General features: G+C 34.6%; 1 protein-coding gene across 1 annotated transcript in view; it reads right to left on the reverse strand.

Moving 5' to 3' along the window:
- Positions 1-18,887, reverse strand: part of LOC139871555 (protein TIFY 5A-like) — an 89,528-nt gene extending 70,641 nt beyond the window's left edge. The window contains exons 1-2 of the mRNA XM_071859264.1: positions 18,796-18,887; positions 15,242-15,344 (exon numbers count right to left, since the gene is read on the reverse strand). Of these exons, the coding sequence (XP_071715365.1) occupies positions 15,242-15,344; positions 18,796-18,887 (195 nt within the window). The remainder of the gene's footprint in view (positions 1-15,241; positions 15,345-18,795) is intronic.
- Between the last annotated feature and the right edge of the window lie 5,833 nt (positions 18,888-24,720).

Below are 24,720 nucleotides of genomic sequence, written 5' to 3' on the forward strand. Positions count from 1 at the left end.
GTTGTCCACAGTTAGATATACAGAAATAAATCGATAAATATTATCTTGAATCAATCCACGACCCAGTGTATACGTATCTCAGTATTGATCACAACTCAAACTATACATATTTTGGAATCAACCTCAACCCTGTATAGCTAACTCCAACATTCACATATAGAGTGTCTATGGTTGTTCCGAAATATATATAGATGTGTCGACATGATAGGTCGAAACATTGTATACGTGTCTATGGTATCTCAAGATTACATAATATACAATACAAGTTGATTAAGTTATGGTTGGAATATATTTGTTACCAATTTTCACGTAGCTAAAATGAGAAAAATTATCCAATCTTGTTTTACCCATAACTTCTTCATTTTAAATCCGTTTTGAGTGAATCAAATTGCTATGGTTTCATATTGAACTCTATTTTATGAATCTAAACAGAAAAAGTATAGGTTTATAGTCAGAAAAATAAGTTACAAGTCATTTTTGTAAAGGTAGTCATTTCAGTCGAAAGAACGACGTCTAGATGACCATTTTAGAAAACATACTTCCACTTTGAGTTTAACCATAATTTTTGGATATAGTTTCATGTTCATAATAAAAATCATTTTCTCAGAATAACAACTTTTAAATCAAAGTTTATCATAGTTTTTAATTAACTAACCCAAAACAGCCCGCGGTGTTACTACGACGGCGTAAATCCGGTTTTACGGTGTTTTTCGTGTTTCCAGGTTTTAAATCATTAAGTTAGCATATCATATAGATATAGAACATGTGTTTAGTTTATTTTAAAAGTCAAGTTAGAAGGATTAACTTTTGTTTGCGAACAAGTTTAGAATTAACTAAACTATGTTCTAGTGATTACAAGTTTAAACCTTCGAATAAGATAGCTTTATATGTATGAATCGAATGATGTTATGAACATCATTACTACCTTAAGTTCCTTGGATAAACCTACTGGAAAAGAGAAAAATGGATCTAGCTTCAATGGATCCTTTGATGGCTCGAAGTTCTTGAAGCAGAATCATGACACGAAAACAAGTTCAAGTAAGATCATCACTTAAAATAAGATTGTTAGAGTTATAGAAATTGAACCAAAGTTTGAATATGATTATTACCTTGTATTAGAATGATAACCTACTGTAAGAAACAAAGATTTCTTGAGGTTGGATGATCACCTTACAAGATTGGAAGTGAGCTAGCAAACTTGAAAGTATTCTTGATTTTTATGAAACTAGAACTTTTGGAATTTATGAAGAACACTTAGAACTTGAAGATACAACTTGAGAGAGATCAATTAGATGAAGAAAATTGAAGAATGAAAGTGTTTGTAGGTGTTTTTGGTCGTTGGTGTATGGATTAGATATAAAGGATATGTTATTTTGTTTTCATGTAAATAAGTCATGAATGATTACTCATATTTTTGTAATTTTATGAGATATTTCATGCTAGTTGCCAAATGATGGTTCCCACATGTGTTAGGTGACTCACATGGGCTGCTAAGAGCTAATCATTGGAGTGTATATACCAATAGTACATACATCTAAAAGCTGTGTATTGTACGAGTACGAATACGGGTGCATACGAGTAGAATTGTTGATGAAACTGAACGAGGATGTAATTGTAAGCATTTTTGTTAAGTAGAAGTATTTTGATAATTGTATTGAAGTCTTTCAAAAGTGTATAAATACATATTAAAACACTACATGTATATACATTTTAACTGAGTCGTTAAGTCATCGTTAGTCGTTACATGTAAGTGTTGTTTTGAAACTTTTAGGTTAACGATCTTGTTAAATGTTGTTAACCCAATGTTTATAATATCAAATGAGATTTTAAATTATTATATTATCATGATATTATCATGTATGAATATCTCTTAATATGATATATATACATTAAATGTCTTTACAACGATAATCGTTACATATATGTCTCGTTTAAAAATCATTAAGTTAGTAGTCTTGTTTTTACATATGTAGTTCATTGTTAATATACTTAATGATATGTTTACTTATCATAGTATCATGTTAACTATATATATATCCATATATATGTCATCATATAGTTTTTACAAGTTTTAACGTTCGTGAATCACCGGTCAACTTGGGTGGTCAATTGTCTATATGAAACATATTTCAATTAATCAAGTCTTAACAAGTTTGATTGCTTAACATGTTGGAAACATTTAATCATGTAAATATCAATCTCAATTAATATATATAAACATGGAAAAGTTCGGGTCACTATAGTACCTACCCGTTAAATAAATTTCGTCCCGAAATTTTAAGCTGTTGAAGGTGTTGACGAATCTTCTGGAAATAGATGCGGGTATTTCTTCTTCATCTGATCTTCACGCTCCCAGGTGAACTCGGGTCCTCTACGAGCATTCCATCGAACCTTAACAATTGGTATCTTGTTTTGCTTAAGTCTTTTAACCTCACGATCCATTATTTCGACGGGTTCTTCGATGAATTGAAGTTTTTCGTTGATTTGGATTTCATCTAACGGAATAGTGAGATCTTCTTTAGCAAAACATTTCTTTAAATTTGAGACGTGGAAAGTGTTATGTACAGCCGCGAGTTGTTGAGGTAACTCTAGTCGGTAAGCTACTGGTCCGACACGATCAATAATCTTGAATGGTCCAATATACCTTGGATTTAATTTCCCTCGTTTACCAAATCGAACAACGCCTTTCCAAGGTGCAACTTTAAGCATGACCATCTCTCCAATTTCAAATTCTATATCTTTTCTTTTAATGTCAGCTTAGCTCTTTTGTCGACTTTGGGCGGTTTTCAACCGTTGTTGAATTTGGATGATCTTCTCGGTAGTTTCTTGTATAATCTCCGGACCCGTAATCTGTCTATCCCCCACTTCACTCCAACAAATCGGAGACCTGCACTTTCTACCATAAAGTGCTTCAAACGGCGCCATCTCAATGCTTGAATGGTAGCTGTTGTTGTAGGAAAATTCTGCTAACGGTAGATGTCGATCCCAACTGTTTCCGAAATCAATAACACATGCTCGTAGCATGTCTTCAAGCGTTTGTATCGTCCTTTCGCTCTGCCCATCAGTTTGTGGATGATAGGCAGTACTCATGTCTAGACGAGTTCCTAATGCTTGCTGTAATGTCTGCCAGAATCTTGAAATAAATCTGCCATCCCTATCAGAGATAATAGAGATTGGTATTCCATGTCTGGAGACGACTTCCTTCAAATACAGTCGTGCTAACTTCTCCATCTTGTCATCTTCTCTTATTGGTAGGAAGTGTGCTGATTTGGTAAGACGATCAACTATTACCCAAATAGTATCAAAACCACTTGCAGTCCTTGGCAATTTAGTGATGAAATCCATGGTAATGTTTTCCCATTTCCATTTCGGGATTTCGGGTTGTTGAAGTAGACCTGATGGTTTCTGATGCTCAGCTTTGACCTTAGAACACGTCAAACATTCTCCTACGTATTTAGCAACATCGGCTTTCATACCCGGCCACCAAAAATGTTTCTTGAGATCCTTGTACATCTTCCCCGTTCCAGGATGTATTGAGTATCTGGTTTTATGAGCTTCTCTAAGTACCATTTCTCTCATATCTCCAAATTTTGGTACCCAAATCCTTTCAGCCCTATACCGGGTTCCGTCTTCCCGAATATTAAGATGCTTCTCCGATCCTTTGGGTATTTCATCCTTTAAATTTCCCTCTTTTAAAACTCCTTGTTGCGCCTCCTTTATTTGAGTAGTAATGTTATTATGAATCATTATATTCATAGATTTTACTCGAATGGGTTCTCTGTCCTTCCTGCTCAAGGCATCGGCTACCACATTTGCCTTCCCCGGGTGGTAACGAATCTCAAAGTCGTAATCATTCAATAATTCAATCCACCTACGCTGCCTCATATTCAGTTGTTTCTGATTAAATATGTGTTGAAGACTTTTGTGGTCGGTATATATAATACTTTTGACCCCATATAAGTAGTGCCTCCAAGTCTTTAATGCAAAAACAACCGCGCCTAATTCCAAATCATGCGTCGTATAATTTTGTTCGTGAATCTTCAATTGTCTAGACGCATAAGCAATCACCTTCGTTCGTTGCATTAATACACAACCGAGACCTTGCTTTGATGCATCACAATAAATCACAAAATCATCATTCCCTTCAGGCAATGACAATATAGGTGCCGTAGTTAGCTTTTTCTTCAATAACTGAAACGCTTTCTCTTGTTCATCATTCCATTCAAATTTCTTCCCTTTATGCGTTAATGCAGTCAAGGGTTTTGCTATTCTGGAAAAGTCTTGGATGAACCTTCTGTAGTAACCAGCTAGTCCTAAAAACTGGCGTATGTGTTTCGGAGTTTTCGGGGTTTCCCACTTTTCAACAGTTTCTATCTTTGCCGGATCCACCTTAATACCTTCTTTGTTCACTATGTGACCGAGGAATTGAACTTCTTCCAACCAAAATGCACACTTTGAAAACTTAGCGTACAATTCTTCCTTCCTCAATACTTCTAACACCTTTCTCAAATGTTCACCGTGTTCTTGGTCATTCTTTGAGTAAATAAGTATGTCATCAATGAAAACAATGACAAACTTGTCAAGGTATGGTCCACACACTCGGTTCATAAGGTCCATGAACACAGCTGGTGCATTAGTTAAACCAAACGGCATGACCATAAACTCGTAATGACCGTAACGTGTTCTGAAAGCAGTCTTTGGAATATCATCTTCTTTCACCCGCATTTGATGATACCCGGAACGTAAGTCAATCTTTGAATAAACAGACGAGCCTTGTAGTTGATCAAATAAGTCGTCGATTCTCGGTAGTGGGTAGCGGTTCTTGATGGTAAGTTTGTTCAACTCTCGGTAGTCGATACACAACCTGAATGTACCATCTTTCTTCTTGACAAACAAAACAGGAGCTCCCCACGGTGATGTGCTTGGTCGAATGAAACCATGCTCTAAAAGTTCTTGTAATTGGCTTTGCAGTTCTTTCATCTCGCTGGGTGCGAGTCTGTAAGGAGCACGAGCTATTGGTGCAGCTCCTGGTACAAGATCTATTTGAAATTCAACGGATCGATGTGGGGGTAATCCCGGTAATTCTTTCGGAAATACATCGGGAAATTCTTTTGCAATGGGAACATCATTGATGCTCTTTTCTTCAGTTTGTACTTTCTCGACGTGTGCTAGAATAGCATAGCAACCTTTTCTTATTAGTTTTTGTGCCTTCAAATTACTAATAAGATGTAGCTTCGTGTTGCCCTTTTCTCCGTACACCATTAAGGGTTTTCCTTTTTCTCGTATAATGCGAATTGCATTTTTGTAACCAACGATCTCTGCTTTCACTTCTTTCAACCAGTCCATACCGATTATCACATCAAAACTCCCTAACTCTACTGGTATTAAATCAATCTTAAATGTTTCGCTAACCAGTTTAATTTCTCGATTCCGACATATATTATCTGCTGAAATTAATTTACCATTTGCTAATTCGAGTAAAAATTTACTATCCAAAGGCGTCAATGGGCAACTTAATTTAGCACAAAAATCTCTACTCATATAGCTTCTATCCGCACCCGAATCAAATAAAACGTAAGCAGATTTATTGTCAATAAGAAACGTACCCGTAACAAGCTCCGGGTCTTCCTGTGCCTCTGCCGCATTAATATTGAAAACTCTTCCGCGGCCTTGTCCATTCGTGTTCTCCTGGTTTGGGCAATTTCTAATAATGTGGCCCGGTTTTCCACATTTATAACAAACTACATTGGCATAGCTTGCTCCGACACTACTTGCTCCGCCATTACTCGTTCCGACACCATTTGTTCCTTTCGTTCTATTAACCCCTGGTCCGTAGACCTCACACTTCGCCGCGCTATGACCATTTCTTTTACACTTGTTGCAAAATTTGGTGCAGAACCCCGAGTGATACTTTCACACCTTTGGCATAGCTGCTTCTGATTGTTGTTGTTGTTGCGGTTATTATTGTTGTTGGGATGATTGTTGTAGTTGCTGTTGTTGTTGTTGTTTTTGTTGGGCCGTTTGTTGTAGTTGCGATTGTTGGGATAATTGTTGCGATTGCTGTTGTTGTTGTATTGGTGATTCTTATCACCATTTTCCTCCCACTTTCTTTTGACTTGCTTCACATTGGCCTCTTCAGCAGTCTGTTCTTTAATTCTTTCTTCAATCTGGTTCACTAGTTTGTGAGCCATTCTACATGCCTGTTGTATGGAGGCGGGCTCGTGTGAACTTATATCTTCTTGGATTCTTTCCGGTAATCCTTTCACAAACGCGTCGATCTTCTCTTCCTCATCTTCGAATGCTCCCGGACACAATAGGCACAATTCTGTGAATCGTCTTTCATACATGGTAATATCAAATCCTTGGGTTCGTAACCCTCTTAGTTCTGTCTTGAGCTTATTGACCTCGGTTCTGGGACGGTACTTCTCGTTCATCAAGTGCTTGAATGCTGACCACGGTAGTGCGTACGCATCATCTTGTCCCACTTGCTCTAGATAGGTATTCCACCATGTTAACGCAGAACCTGTGAAGGTATGCGTAGCGTACTTCACTTTGTCCTCTTCAGTACACTTACTTATGGCAAACACCGATTCAACCTTCTCGGTCCACCGTTTCAATCCGATCGGTCCTTCGGTTCCATCAAATTCCAAAGGTTTGCAGGTAGTGAATTCTTTGTAGGTGCATCCTACACGATTTCCTGTACTGCTAGATCCAAGGTTATTGTTGGTATGTAGCGCAGCCTGTACTGCGGCTATGTTTGAAGCTAGAAAAGTACGAAATTCCTCTTCATTCATATTCACGGTGTGTCGAGTAGTCGGTGCCATTTCCTTCAAAATAGTTAAATGGAACAAGTTAATCATACAGAATATTAAGAGTAGTTAATAGTATTTCGTAGCATAATATGAACTCATTTATAAAAGCTTTTTCTTCATATTAGCGTTTTATAAGTTTAAATTCGGGTAGTACCTACCCGTTAAGTTCATACTTAGTAGCTAATATACAATTCAACTACTACAATTCTATATGAAAAACTGATTGTAATAATATTTCGCGTTCAAACTTTTATACAATATTTTACAAACTTACAATACCGCTTATTTTACATAAAGCATGAAATATAGCACACAATAACTTTGATACAAGATAGTTGTGAAGATAATTCTAGCTAGTACACAAGTCGTTCGGCAAAGGCAATAAAGACACGTAATTCATACGTCCAGAAACAAGTCATGCATTCTGGTTTTACTAGGACTACTTCCCATCCTTGGTCTTGTGCAACATAACCGTTATGGCCGTTGATAAGACAGCGTGTTGTAACGTCATCAAAGGGACGAGGGTTACGTAATGTCCAACAGTCCCGTAATAATCTAAAAACCTCATTTCTTACCCCAATTACCGACTCCGTCACTTGTGGAAACGTTTTGTTTAATAGTTGTAGCCCGATGTTCTTGTTCTCACTTTGGTGAGAAGCGAACATTACTAATCCGTAAGCATAACATGCTTCTTTATGTTGCATGTTAGCCGCTTTTTCTAAATCACGAAGTCCAATATTCGGATATATTGAGTCAAAATAATTTCTTAACCCGTTGCGTAAAATAGCATTTGGGTTCCCCGCAATATATGCGTCAAAGTAAACACATCGTAACTTATGGGTTTCCCAATGTGATATCCCCCATCTTTCAAACGAAAGTCTCTTATAAACCAAGACATTCTTGGAACGTTCTTCGAATGTCTTACAAACTGATCTCGCCTTAAATAGTTGTGCCGAAGAATTCTGGCCGACTCTAGACAAGATTTCATCAATCATGTCTCCGGGTAGGTCTCTTAAAATATTGGGTTGTCTATCCATTTTGTGTTTTTAAACTGTAAAATAGACAAGAGTTAGTTTCATAAAAAAAAATACTTATTAATACAAGCAATTTTTACATATATCATAAAGCATAAGAACACTATATTACATATATTACACCACACGAATACAATTATCTTATTCCGACTCGCTCATTTCTTCTTCTTCGGTTTTGGTTCGTTTTGCCAAGTTTATAGGGATATATGATGTTCCCCTAATACGAGCCGTCGTTGTCCACATTGGTTTAGAAAAACCTGGTGGTTTAGAGGTTCCCGGGTCATTGTTACAACTTAAGGACTTCGGGGGTTGACGATACATATAAAGTTCATCGGGGTTGGAATTAGATTTCTCTATTTTTATGCCCTTTCCCTTATTATTTTCTTTTGCCTTTTTAAATTCAGTTGGGGTAATTTCTATAACATCATCGGAATTCTCGTCGGAATCCGATTCATCGGAGAATTGGTAATCCTCCCAATATTTTGCTTCCTTGGCGGAAACACCATTGACCATAATTAACTTTGGTCGGTTGGTTGAGGATTTTCTTTTACTTAACCGTTTTATTATTTCCCCCACCGGTTCTATTTCTTCATCCGGTTCCGATTCTTCTTCCGGTTCCGATTCTTCTTCCGGTTCCGACTCTTCTTCCGGTTCCTCTTCGGGAACTTGTGAATCAGTCCACAAATCATTCCAATTTACATTTGACTCTTCATTATTATTAGGTGAGTCAATGGGACTTGTTCTAGAGGTAGACATCTATCACATAATATCAAACACGTTAAGAGATTAATATATCACATAATATTCATATGTTAAAAATATATAGTTTCCAACAAAAATGTTAAGCAATCATTTTTAAAGAAAACACGGTCGAAGTCCAGACTCACTAATGCATCCTAACAAACTCGATAAGACACACTAATGAAAATTTTCTGGTTCTCTAAGACCAACGCTCGGATACCAACTGAAATGTCCCGTTCTTATTGATTAAAAACGTTCCATATTAATTGATTTCGTTGCGAGGTTTTGACCTCTATATGAGACGTTTTTCAAAGACTGCATTCATTTTTAAACAAACCATAACCTTTATTTCATCAATAAAGGTTTAAAAAGCTTTACGTAGATTATCAAATAATGATAATCTAAAATATCCTGTTTACACAAGACCATTACATAATGGTTTACAATACAAATATGTTACAAGAAAATAAGTTTCTTGAATGCAGTTTTTACACAATATCATACAAGCATGGACTCCAAATCTTGTCCTTATTTAAGTATGCGACAGCGGAAGCTCTTAATAATCACCTGAGAATAAACATGCTTAAAACGTCAACAAAAATGTTGGTGAGTTATAGGTTTAACCTATATATATCAAATCGTAACAATAGACCACAAGATTTCATATTTCAATACACATCCCATATATAGAGATAAAAATCATTCATATGGTGAACACCTGGTAACCGACATTAACAAGATGCATATATATAAGAATATCCCCATCATTCCGGGACACCCTTCGGATATGATATAAATTTCAAAGTACTAAAGCATCCGGTACTTTGGATGGGGTTTGTTAGGCCCAATAGATCTATCTTTAGGATTCGCGTCAATTAGGGTGTCTGTTCCCTAATTCTTAGATTACCAGACTTAATAAAAAGGGGCATATTCGATTTCGATAATTCAACCATAGAATGTAGTTTCACGTACTTGTGTCTATTTTGTAAATCATTTATAAAACCTGCATGTATTCTCATCCCAAAAATATTAGATTTTAAAAGTGGGACTATAACTCACTTTCACAGATTTTTACTTCGTCGGGAAGTAAGACTTGGCCACTGGTTGATTCACGAACCTATAACAATATATACATATATATCAAAGTATGTTCAAAATATATTTACAACACTTTTAATATATTTTGATGTTTTAAGTTTATTAAGTCAGCTGTCCTCGTTAGTAACCTATAACTAGTTGTCCACAGTTAGATATACAGAAATAAATCGATAAATATTATCTTGAATCAATCCACGACCCAGTGTATACGTATCTCAGTATTGATCACAACTCAAACTATACATATTTTGGAATCAACCTCAACCCTGTATAGCTAACTCCAACATTCACATATAGAGTGTCTATGGTTGTTCCGAAATATATATAGATGTGTCGACATGATAGGTCGAAACATTGTATACGTGTCTATGGTATCTCAAGATTACATAATATACAATACAAGTTGATTAAGTTATGGTTGGAATATATTTGTTACCAATTTTCACGTAGCTAAAATGAGAAAAATTATCCAATCTTGTTTTACCCATAACTTCTTCATTTTAAATCCGTTTTGAGTGAATCAAATTGCTATGGTTTCATATTGAACTCTATTTTATGAATCTAAACAGAAAAAGTATAGGTTTATAGTCGGAAAAATAAGTTACAAGTCATTTTTGTAAAGGTAGTCATTTCAGTCGAAAGAACGACGTCTAGATGACCATTTTAGAAAACATACTTCCACTTTGAGTTTAACCATAATTTTTGGATATAGTTTCATGTTCATAATAAAAATCATTTTCTCAGAATAACAACTTTTAAATCAAAGTTTATCATAGTTTTTAATTAACTAACCCAAAACAGCCCGCGGTGTTACTACGACGGCGTAAATCCGGTTTTACGGTGTTTTTCGTGTTTCCAGGTTTTAAATCATTAAGTTAGCATATCATATAGATATAGAACATGTGTTTAGTTTATTTTAAAAGTCAAGTTAGAAGGATTAACTTTTGTTTGCGAACAAGTTTAGAATTAACTAAACTATGTTCTAGTGATTACAAGTTTAAACCTTCGAATAAGATAGCTTTATATGTATGAATCGAATGATGTTATGAACATCATTACTACCTTAAGTTCCTTGGATAAACCTACTGGAAAAGAGAAAAATGGATCTAGCTTCAATGGATCCTTTGATGGCTCGAAGTTCTTGAAGCAGAATCATGACACGAAAACAAGTTCAAGTAAGATCATCACTTAAAATAAGATTGTTAGAGTTATAGAAATTGAACCAAAGTTTGAATATGATTATTACCTTGTATTAGAATGATAACCTACTGTAAGAAACAAAGATTTCTTGAGGTTGGATGATCACCTTACAAGATTGGAAGTGAGCTAGCAAACTTGAAAGTATTCTTGATTTTTATGAAACTAGAACTTTTGGAATTTATGAAGAACACTTAGAACTTGAAGATAGAACTTGAGAGAGATCAATTAGATGAAGAAAATTGAAGAATGAAAGTGTTTGTAGGTGTTTTTGGTCGTTGGTGTATGGATTAGATATAAAGGATATGTTATTTTGTTTTCATGTAAATAAGTCATGAATGATTACTCATATTTTTGTAATTTTATGAGATATTTCATGCTAGTTGCCAAATGATGGTTCCCACATGTGTTAGGTGACTCACATGGGCTGCTAAGAGCTGATAATTGGAGTGTATATACCAATAGTACATACATCTAAAAGCTGTGTATTGTACGAGTACGAATACGGGTGCATACGAGTAGAATTGTTGATGAAACTGAACGAGGATGTAATTGTAAGCATTTTTGTTAAGTAGAAGTATTTTGATAAGTGTATTGAAGTCTTTCAAAAGTGTATAAATACATATTAAAACACTACATGTATATACATTTTAACTGAGTCGTTAAGTCATCGTTAGTCGTTACATGTAAGTGTTGTTTTGAAACTTTTAGGTTAACGATCTTGTTAAATGTTGTTAACCCAATGTTTATAATATCAAATGAGATTTTAAATTATTATATTATCATGATATTATCATGTATGAATATCTCTTAATATGATATATATACATTAAATGTCTTTACAACGATAATCGTTACATATATGTCTCGTTTAAAAATCATTAAGTTAGTAGTCTTGTTTTTACATATGTAGTTCATTGTTAATATACTTAATGATATATTTACTTATCATAGTATCATGTTAACTATATATATATCCATATATATGTCATCATATAATTTTTACAAGTTTTAACGTTCGTGAATCACCGGTCAACTTGGGTGGTCAATTGTCTATATGAAACATATTTCAATTAATCAAGTCTTAACAAGTTTGATTGCTTAACATGTTGGAAACATTTAATCATGTAAATATCAATCTCAATTAATATATATAAACATGGAAAAGTTCGGGTCACTACATATACTACCCACTAAAACCCTCAAATACAATTCCCCAACACAAATTCTATACAACCGTAACCCCGACTACACACACTTACGCACCTTTGGGTGTCTATGCTATCCACTCCATCCCTCCACCACCATTAATAAATTACGACCCCGCTCTACCCCGTGTGTTTTCTTTGGTTATCCACAATCTCATCGCGGATATAAATGTTACGACCTTAATACGAAAAAGATCATTATATCACGACATGTATTATTTGATGAGACTCAATTCCCATTTTCTACAAAAATACAAAAAGCCTCTGCCTACGATTTTCTACATCAACAATTTTCTCCATATACACTACTTCAATTCCCTCCCACCATTTCGCCCCCTACGGCCCAAACCAGTTCTGCCCAAACCACATCCATTTCGGCCCAAACCAACACAACTCAATCCTCACAGCCCACTGGACAAACGACCTCGCCTACTCCTTCACCATTATCCACTTCCCAGCCCAACTCTCCCTCTCAATCACATACGCATACTCCTACATACTCTGTGCCTGTTTCATCCTCACATGCACATACTGACCAACCTCAAATATCCCAACCACGTGCTCCAACACCTATTAACTCTCCTCCCAATTCTCCTCCACGCATGATTCACACGAGAAGCAAGTCTAATATTTACAAACCTAAAATTCCCTACAACCTAAATACAACTACGTCACCTACTCCTAAAGTATCTCCCATTCCTAAAACACCTCATGAGGCCCTCCAAGACTCGAATTGGAAGCTTGCCATGACCGATGAATTTGCCGCTCTTATTAATAATAAGACTTGGGATCTCATACCTCGTGAACCTAACATGCATATAATACGATCTATGTGGATATTTAAACATAAATTTCGTTCTAACGGTTCTTTTGGGCGATACAAAGCTCGTTTGGTTGGTGATGGCAGGTCACAACAGGTCGTAGTCGATTGTACGGAAACATTCAGCCCGGTTGTTAAACCCGCTACAATTTGAGTGGTACTATCTTTAGCTCTAGCACATGCTTGGGATATTCGCCAACTAGATGTTAAAAATGCATTCCTACATGGTCATTTAAATGAGACGGTATACATGTATCAACCGATGGGATTCCGGGACCCTAAGTATCCGAATCACGTGTGTCGACTCAACAAATCTCTTTATGGTCTAAAACAAGCACCGCGCGCATGGTACCAACGGTTCGCAAATTTTGTTTCTACACTCGGTTTTAAACACAGTTTATGTGATCATTCACTATTCGTCTACAAACACAACAAAGATATCGCCTACCTCCTACTTTATGTTGATGATATCATACTCGTCACCTCATCCACTAAATTACGTACATCGATTTTACAACATCTATCTACCGAGTTCGCAATGAAAGATCTTGGCCCCTTAAGCGATTTTTTGGGTGTTTCTGTCCAACGTACCACTTCGGGGCTGTTTCTCCATCAATCCAAATACGCAACTGAAATATTACAACGAGCAGACATGCTTACGTGTAAACCTTCCGCAACACCTGTTGAAACTAAATCGAAACTAAGCACTCATCTGGGAAATGTATATGCTGATCCGTCTCTTTACCAAAGTTTAGCGGGGGCACTACAATATCTCACATTTACGCGGCCCGATATATCATACTCGGTCCAACAAATTTGTCTCCACATGCACAACCCACATGATACTCACATGGCCGCGTTAAAACGAATATTACGGCATATCAAAGGGACTCTACATTACGGGTTACACATGACCAAAACAAACACCAGTTCGCTAATTTCATATACGGATGCCGATTGGGCCGGTTGTCCGGACACACGTCGATCCACATCCGGCTATTGTGTATACCTCGGGGACAATCTAATATCTTGGTCATCTAAGCGACAACCTACAATTTCACGTTCTAGCACGGAAGCCGAGTACCGTGGCATCGCTAATGTTGTATCCGAATCATGTTGGCCTCGTAATCTACTTCTAGAACTTCATCATCCTCTCGACAAAGCAACGATAGTATACTGTGACAATGTCAGTTCATCTTTCTCGCCAACAATCCAATACAACACCAACACACCAAACATATTGAAATCGACATCCATTTTGTACGAGAGAAACTAGCTCGCGGTCAACTACGTATCCTACATGTCCCGTCACGCTATCAAGTTGCGGATATCTTCACCAAAGGTTTACCAAGATTACTATTTGATGATTTTCGCTCCAGTCTCAACGTCCGCCTTCCTCCCGATTCGACTGCGGGACCCTATTAGTCATGTAACATAGTATTATTATTCGTGTACCATAAGTATTATGTTTCAGTAGATAGTCAACTATTGTACAACAGAAACCAACAGAATAGCATAGCTAGATAGCTAAGTTGTACGGATAACAGGGAAACAACCCAAGAGTTAGTCCCTAGATTAGTTCACCGTTAGGTGTCAAATATGTGTATAAATATCGATGTACAAGCACTCTGTAAATCAATCAATTCATTCACAACTTACAAAAACATAATCTTTAAATTGTATGTATAAGAAAATTTGTCTTTGCTAAAACTTATACTCGATCGACTTATGTGCGTGATTGTTTTATATTCTTTCATGACTATTCCAAACTTTCAATTCAAACATGTGACGGGGGTCGAACTGTATTATAAAATTTCTTTGTATCCACTTTTTTCTTTTATGTATTTTCTATAGTAATGAAAGTTAGATAGTTATTAAATTCCACTCGGTTCGAATCTTGGCAAAAGTCATTTCATTCAAAAAGTGAGTGTGATCAGAGGGTGCGCCTTATGCGCAATTCACCCGGTATCAGATCCTGGCGTTAAAAGAGCTTGATTAATTGAAGTTTATTATCTATGGGAAAGTCAATGTACTCGTTAATAGAAGGTTTTTCGCTAATCCAAAAAAAAAAATAGTCATTAAATTTCGGAAAAGTAGTGGGAACCAATCAATTAGTTTTTAGGCCTGATTTCTTATATTCTCGTTGATCTTCAAATACATTATTTATGTTATCATTTTTTCAAAATAAAAGGTTAATTAATTAATTAAATTGAGAAATAGCAATTAAATGGTTGAAAATGATTGAAAAGTTAGGTACCGACTATGAGGCATCCTCTTTTATTTAACTTCGTCTTTTAGAAAAAGAAAGAAAATAATTGGTTAGAAAATGACCTGAAGCTCCATAACGTCACAAACTCTTATTTTTCCATCATAAAAAATCGTCAGCTGCTGGTGTTGCTTATCCTTTGAATCTCCATTTATAATTATTTTCTCACTAAAACATTCAAAATAAGAACCGTAAACAACAGATTTATCTTCAACCAACAAAATACGTTTCACAACTTATTTATAACAAATTTCGCAGACACTAATTTAGAGCTGAATCACTAAACGAAACCTAGTACGAGTTCAAGATATATTAGAAAGAATACAAATGAAAGTAGGGCAAATGGCCCGAAAGGGTAACCTATGTTGTCAAATTTAACAATCAAGGTAACTCCCAATTTGTCTAATTCCGAAAAGGACTTTATTTTAATTTTTGCTCGCTAAAAGGACTGCGTGTTTGAAAATTTTAAAATTGGGGTAATTTTTTGCCATCCGGCCAACATGTCATCAAAATTTTGCCAAATGGATTTTCCATGTGTATTTTTTTTTTTTTTTACGAAATTACACTTGTACCGTTTAATCCTCCCATCTATTTATTCACTTGTACCATTCATCCCCATCCCCAATTAACAAATTAGGGTTACTTTTTTCCATCTTCTTTCTCCATCCTTCTTTTTCTTTTGCTAAACAAGATGAACAACAATGGAATTCGAAGATGCTTTTGTGGTGATGTTGCAGGTTTATGGGTTTCTTCAACAAGAACGAACCCTGCACGTCGTTTTAGGAGTTGCCCAAATTACATGCTCTCTCTTGATCAACGATGCACCTTCTTCCAATGGATGGATCCAGAGCTGTCTAATGAATGGTATACTAGAAATTTTGTTGAATTGATTGATGAAAAAAAACGAGTTGAAGCAGAAAATGGTAACATGAAGAAGAAGCTCAAAATGTGGAAGTGGATTTGTGGAATTTTAATTGTTGTTTTTATCTTTGCTTTATTTTAAGAAAGCTTAATTGATCTTGAATCTGGAACAATGCCATTGTAGTATTTGTTTTTTGTAATGAATTATGTACTAGAAGTAGATGGCATTGTAATGAAAGCAAGTGTTTTGATCTATGATATTAATGCATTTTCATTTGACAGCAAACATTCGTTTAATGTGGTTGTTGTAATATAGTTGAATGCTAGATTAATGCAAATTGAATGCAATTTTGAAACAAAAGAATACAAAAGACCTTCTATTCAAAGACTACAAAAGTAAACCAATACAAACAAAGATGTAGGCTGTTGATTGTGACAAAACAAGGGAATCAAATTCAAAACAAGAGTGAAGTTGCAGCAGCTTTTCCAAGTAAAGTAGATTCTAATACAAACAAACAAAAGAGTACCATTGCATTCATCAACTAAAACTAACATAAATTTCACATACTTAAACTAAACTTACATAAACATTACATACTAGTCACCATTACATACTAATCAACATTACATTCCAGTCAACATTGTGCAGGTTGAAAAATACATAACAAAAAACTTAACATTCATTACATAAACAAACTTGCAACATTTAATATAATTAACAAAATAACAGACCCATCTTTTGGCACCATCTAAGTAAGCTTGATTGGATTCACTTCAGACATCCCAGACCCATCTTTTGACACCACATTTTTGCTTAATTTCAAAAGCAGGATTCTCTCAGATTTTTTTCTTTTAGGAGGGACAAATGGTTTGTGCTTTGGTTTAGGAGCTTCAACATTATCATTTGCAGTCTTCTTATCATTTGCAGTCTTCTCATCATTTGCAACAAATGTACCATTAAGTTCTTCATCTATGTCTGCAAGTAATTGATCATGTTCATTTAAAATTGATGGCCCTTCAGACATTGATGCATCTTCATTTAATGATTCATTTTCATTCACTTGATCTTTAATCACTTGCTCTTCTTCACTCATTTTGTGCTTCTTTTACTATCTTTGGAGTCAATGGAATTTCATCCAACACTTTGATTTTAGCTGCCCCACCACCCCTTGCTCTAACAACATTGCCACCCCTTGTCTTAACACCACCACCCCTAAGAACAACACCACCACCTCTTGTTTTACCAACATTACCACCCCCTTGTTTTTCCAACATTACCACCATTACTTACGGCATAATTGATGATACAATTTTTAAATTCAGAAATATTGGCAAACCTTTCTCCTTTACGTGGACGCATTGACTTCCAGTGAACATTTGGATCATGCTGTGGATACATTTTATTGAACTCCTCCAGCTTGATTCTAGCATCCTCATCCATCACAACAAACTCATCTGCATCATCTACATTGTCGAATGGTTTGTTGTTTTGCATCTCAGCATCTTCTTCATTATTAGTGTCATCAGCATCTTCATTGACATCCTCATCATTAACATCATCATTATTCACTTCCCCTTCTTCATTAATCACTTTCTTTCCTTTATATAAAACCAACGAACTACTTCTATTCAATTCTTCTTCACTCTCATAGGCAGAATTATACTCACCTTCAGATAGAGGATCGTCTTCCATATATTCCTCCATATCCACTCCATGATGTTCAAGAAACACTTCAATAGTTGTCTTCGACTTACTGGCAACTTCAACTAATTTTCTCATGTCTCGATCAGTTACCAGGTATTTCAAGCCACCATCATTTATACTCTTCTCAGGTAGACAATAGTATAAAGATTTCCATTCGGTTTCTAAAACGTCTTCAATCTTATTTTCAAAGTCTCTAATACCGTACCTAGTAAAATCATAATCTTCGAAGGTCACTTCACCACCACCACTATACGTCAAAGTATCCATTTTAAAGTAACCGTGATATTTAACCCTAATTGACGCCATGAAGTTACGATTTGGGATTCTTCTGCAATTTAGATAGCGAAATTGTTGATGATTTAGGATTGTGGAGCGATTAGGGTTTTTTTTCCCAATTCAATTTGGGTGTAAAAGTGTGTGTCGATTTGGTGTATGTTGTATATTAATCAGATGGAAACTCAATTAAACAGATGGAATATAAATGTACACATGGAAAATCCAATTGGCAAAATTTTGATGACATGTTGGCCAGATGGCAAAAAATTACCCCAATTTTAAAATTTTCAAACACGCAGTCCTTTTAGCGAGCAAAAATTAAAATAGAGTCCTTTTCGGGCTTAGACAAATTGGGGGTTACCTTGATTGTCAAATTTGACAACATAGGTAACCCTTTCGGGCCATTTGCCCATAAAAGTAATGTACACATACGTGTATATTTTTGTTATTTAGTACTAAATTAACAAGATTTATTTTTACGTGAACATCGTTGGATAGAAAAAATGTACTGTAGTAAAATACTTAAATCGCATGTGATTAATAATTAGAATATAATGTAATTAAATTCATACTCGAAGTGTTTGAAATGTAAGTATAACTATGAGTCCATTTACGTTACGTTTAATTAACAAAATTGACTTTCATTATCGATCCCTTTAAATTGGTCTTTGTACGTAATGTATTTAACAGAACATAAAAAGTATTAGATACGTAGAGAACCGTAGTAAACTGCAATGAGAAAGATATGAAAAAAACTTAACCAAGTAAACAAATTACCTATCGTTTTTTAGAGAGTGGTGGTCGTTGTGGGAAAAACCAAACGCGGACGGCGGCACAAGGCTGAGTTCCAAGTTACAGTTCCTCCTCATTTTTGCGATAACCAATAAGAGAAATCGAAGGAATATAAGGTCATGTACGTAATAATATTGGAGTATATATTTGGATCCTTTACAAACACGAAATGCATACTAATACTAAAACATAGAAAAGGAAATGGTTGTGTGAGAAATTTGAAAATGAAAACGAAAGTATAGTAGTCCATAAATACTTGGCCAATGAGGCCTTGCTTCATTGGTATCCATGTTTCATGGATTCGAGAGTGACCCAGGTTCGAGTCTAACAACTAACAACTAACCTTGCCTTTCAAAAAAAAAAAAAAAAAAAAGTCCATAAATACTTGAAAAAAAAGTTGAAGGAAAAAGAAAAAAAACACGTGTAAAACGATTTTGCTACTAACAGCGACCGCCGCCAGCTAGATACATGACTACATGATTACATATATCATGTTTACGGCTTGTCGGCCTATTTGTTTAAACGGAAATTCTAAATGCATCTTGTCATCTTAATTCATTTTTTTTTTTTTTTTCATTTTCTATTAATTATATAATATTAACATATAATATTTAATAATTATCCCTTCTTAACTTTTTCAAATCGTTTAGTTGAATGAGATGCACTTTTATACAATGATACTATTAATACAAGATTTTTACATTTAAGTAAATATAATAATAATAATAATAATAATAATAATAATAATAATAATAATAATAATAATAATATATAATAATAATATAATAATTATTTTTATATATAATAATAATATATAATAATAATATAATAATTATTTTTATAAAATTCTTTCACATATCCCGATGTGTCTTTTCTCTTTTCTTTGTTATTTTTGTTTTAATTTAAGAAATTTTTTAGTTTGTTGATTTAAAATATATACTTTTTCTATTTCAAATTTATAATTTTTTTAAAAGGCAAGTTGTTATCGAATACTCTCATTTGTTACGTATGCATGCGCTTTCGAGCAAAAATTTCGAACTGCATTACAGGAATCCGAACCTTAGAGTATCCCAAGGGACGGGCGGTCGGACCTGGTTTTTGAATACGAGTCGGTAAAACGTTCCCCGGGACAATCCGACTTTGGGAAATAATGCTCTGTATATTTTAAAATTAATTTATTTAAATTTTAGTAAAATAAATAAATAAATATATATATATATATATATATATATATATATATATATAAAATGATGCAATCAATGGCTGAGAATTCAACTTACCTTAATGTATTTTATGGTTGTGTGTATCCTAACCTATATATATATATATATATATATATATATATATATATATATATATATATATATATATATATATATATATATATATATATATATATATATATATATATATATATGGTTAGGTTAGGATACACACAACCTTAAAATACATTAAGGTAAGTTGAATTCTCAGCCATTGATTGCATCATTTTAATCTTACAAGAATTTGTGGCATTATTGTTATATTTTTAAACTTAAATGGCAATTAGATTAGAAAAAACAATTGATTTATTTTTTATTTTCACGTATATATTCCAAAATTATAAGGATAACAAATGAAGTATTCATGTGTTTGAAATTTAAATCAAAGAGATAAAATATTGTAAGTGCATATTTTGTAATCCCTAGTTCCATGAACTTTAACGTTTTATTCGATCATGTTGTAACATGTAATATTGTTAAACGTTGATTGTCGATGTGTTATTTTATATTTGTAAACGTTTAAATATAATTCGTAATATTATTCGACAGTCGGCCGACTGACATGGTCAGTCGACCGACTGTCATCCACTGTCGACCGACATAGGAACTGAGGTATTTAAGCCTAATTAATCTTCATTAATTTTAGTTAACAACTCTGCACATTACACACACACGAAAACAGTTCTTGGTCGAGTCTCTCTCAATCGTCATGTCCAAATACCACAGAATGTCAGTCTAGGCTTCGTGTTTATCAAGATCTAGTCTTGGTTTGACTTGTACGAACCCGAAAACCCATAGATATTCGTTTAAGCTCTTTCTAGTGTTATTCCGCCTCTAGATCGTGTTAGGTTGATTCTAAGATCCTCTCTCAGCGTCTACAAAGTGGTATCAGAGCTTTGGCTTGCTGAATCAATTGTTTTAAACGAGTTCTTGGTATATTTTTGGGTCAAAAATTGGTTTTGGATTGAATTTTGTATACTTTTACGTTAAACCTTTGGTTTTAATTGCTTTAGAGTGTTTACAGAAGTCATTCTTAGTTGCTTAAGGTTTTGGTCAGTAGTTTTAGTTCGAAAATTGAGCTTGAAATCGTTTAGAAGTCAAAAACCTGATTTTTTTTGGATTCTAGCTCTGAAAGAAAGTACAGTCGACCGACTTAGGAGACAATCGACCGATTTTCGTGTATTTCGACCGATTGTCATTAGTTCGACCGATTGTCTTTAAACCGACCGACATATGCTAAACCGACCGACTTAAGTACTAAACCGACCGATTGAAGGAACATCGACCGATTGAAAAAAATACTACCATTTGCCTAAATGTAAACAGAACTTCGACCAATTAATCATTGACAGTCGACCGACTGTAGCTGTTCATCGACCGACTGTATCTGTTCATCGACCGACTGTCACCAACAGTCGACCGACTTAGGATCAGATTCAACCTTAATTAAATTTTAAAATGTCTGATCAGGCAATGGCAATTACTTCCGGCGTTCAAAACATTTTACTATCTGATAGTGAATCAGGCAGTGCCAATCGTGCTCCTAGACTTGATAATACAAATGATTACATTAGATGGAGGGCTAGGTTCATGAATTACATTAGAGGCCTTGATCCTAGAATGTGGGATTTGATACAACATGAATATAAAGAGCCTTTAGGTACTGATGGTAATAGTAAAAAGTATGAAGATTATAGCGTGATAGAAAAAGAAACATATGCCTTAGAATGTAGATGTTATGCTCAATTGACCCAGGGTTTTAGATCCCGTTTGGTTGAGAAATTGCTGTGAAGCTGACATCTTCACATTGTACTACAATCGAATGCTGTACAGGCCAGAAAATAGAGTTCAAGCACAACAGTACATTCGTGTTGCAAAGGTTTGCTATTTGAACAATATGGTTACAGATCCGTACAGAGATTGAAGCAGATCGAAGACTTATGAGGAACTAGGTCTTAGGGGGAGTTTGTTAGTGCATATTTTGTAATCCCTAGTTCCATGAACTTTAACGTTTTATTCGATCATGTTGTAACCTGTAATATTGTTAAACGTTGATTGTCGATGTGTTATTTTATATTTGTAAACGTTTAAATATAATTCGTAATATTATTCGACAGTCGGCCGACTGACATGGTCAGTCGACCGACTGTCATCCACTGTCGACCGACATAGGAACTGAGGTATTTAAGCCTAATTAATCTTCATTAATTTTAGTTAACAACTCTGCACATTACACACACACGAAAACAGTTCTTGGTCGAGTCTCTCTCAATCTTCATGTCCAAATACCACAGAATGTCAGTCTAGGCTTCGTGTTTATCAAGATCTAGTCTTGGTTTGACTTGTACGAACCCGAAAACCCATAGATATTCGTTTAAGCTCTTTCTAGTGTTATTCCGCCTCTAGATCGTGTTAGGTTGATTCTAAGATCCTCTCTCAGCGTCTACAAATATAACAATTTTTTTTATTTAATAAACTTCAAAACTTACTTGAGAATATGACGGGCATATGTATCATTTTTTTAGATAAGAGTGATTTTATAATCAGTAATTATCAAGTATATTACGGAGTAATTGTTTGAGATTTCAATACGCAAATTTTTTTTTTTGGATACACTTCGTTTTTGTCTTTTTTTTTTTTTTTTTTTTTTTTTTTTTTTTTTTTTAAGTTGACGATGAATATTGCTATCAAGAGAAAAGAAATAAAATCCACACATGCAATTGGTTATACTCGTAAGTGTTTATAGTTTGATTTTTTACTTTGAACATGGTTGATGTGCACTGAGAATAGTTTAACAATTTTGCCAATTAATGTATACTAATGCTCTAATGCAGCGAGAAGGGGTTAAAATGACAGAATAGGTCTTGTGAAATGTGATGCGGCGGTGTCATCAATTGATGCAAAACACATAAAGGTGGATAGTAAAAAACGTAAGCATGAAAAAGGTAGGTGAAAATATATACAGTATTATTGAATGTTTGTAGGATTAGTCAAACTGATGACTTGTTGCATCTCTCCAAAACATTATTCAATAAAATCGCTGCACGACTTGTATGTTTAGTCCTACTGATGACTACTTGTATCCTTATTGACACAATCACATTGACATTGTCACATTGATATATCATTAATGCACTTGTTTTATTTGACTATTATAATTAATTATTCTTAATGTTTTTTGCATTTAAGGTGATGCAAAATTAGTGGTTGGAAGATTAGAGACTTACACAAAACATTGCATAGAAGTTGATGATGATGATGATGATGATGATGATGATGATGATTTTGTTACACCAGTTAATAAGCGGGAAAAAAAATTAATAAATCATTTGTGAGGTCCAAGTCTATGAGTAATGGTGCTGGAAAAGTAGAAGTGAAGGAGGAGATTTTTGGTAAAACACGATACACAAAACGTGTTCGAACACGAGCGTCTCCAAAAGGCTTGTTTCTTATTATGAATACTTTGAAGGACAATCAAAAAGAAGCTGTTAGAAGAATGGGTTTCGAAGCGATTCTTGCATTTAAAATTAATGAATTACCTACCCAATTGGGTTTTTGGGTAGTTGATAACTTTGATGCTAACACAAGCACTTTGAAAATCAATGATCAAACCTTAAAGATCACCAGAGAATCTGTTCATGAAATTCTAGGCATACCAATGGGGGAAATGAAGGTGTCTGCTTTAAAAGCAAGTAGTTGTGGAGATGCACTAACAAAGAAATGGAGAAACCAATACCTAAAACGTCTTAAGAGGATATATTTAAAGGACATTGTTGATAGAATTGTGAAACAGACAGATGCAGGGGAGTTGTTTAAACTAAATTTTTTAGTTTTGTTTTTTTTACTGTGATGGCAGAATGTACAAAATGTGGAACCGTTAATAGGAAATTCTTGCCGTGCATCAAAAGTTTCAGTGAAATTAAAAATATGGATTGGTGTGGGTATGTATTGGACTGTTTGAAACGAACAAAGGCTGAATGGAACCAGGATAGCCATTACAATGGACCACTGACGTTTCTAATTGTATGATTTAGTATAATTTAATTATGATAACAAATGATCAATATTTCTAAGATACATACAAAGTTTTGTAACTATTTCCTTGTGATAACGTTGAACTTATGTGGTAGGTGTTTTATGCGAATGCGGTGCTTAGAAGAAAACATTGTACAGGGAAGTTAAAACCGGCAATTTTGAGTTGGAATACTAAGAAGTTGAAAGCGTTGGAGGCGAAATGTCAAGATATTCGTTGCTATGGTACGTTGTGCATTAAAGATAGTGAACTTGGTAAGTATAAGAAACTTGATGCACACAACCTACTATTTTAGTTTTTTATTTCAATTTAAATGATAAATGACTATTACTGAAGAACTATGCGTATTGACTAATGGTGATGAAGATACTAGTGTGGATGATGAGATGTTGATTAAAGGGAAAAGAGTTAAGCCAACAAGAGAAGTAAAAACAAGCCACGATGTCGTAAATGTGTCAGGTAATAATTGATAAAATAATGATTTTTTTTAAGACAAATGGTTTGATTTTTTGTTATGAAAGTATGTTTTGTGTTATGTATTTGGTCCAAATGTTATGCTTTTTGTTCCAACAATTACTACTTGACAGAAAACATGATAGGTCATCTATCATCACC

This window comes from Rutidosis leptorrhynchoides, chromosome 1 (assembly GCF_046630445.1).
Source record: "Rutidosis leptorrhynchoides isolate AG116_Rl617_1_P2 chromosome 1, CSIRO_AGI_Rlap_v1, whole genome shotgun sequence".
In the NCBI taxonomy this organism is placed as follows: Eukaryota; Viridiplantae; Streptophyta; class Magnoliopsida; order Asterales; family Asteraceae; genus Rutidosis; species Rutidosis leptorrhynchoides.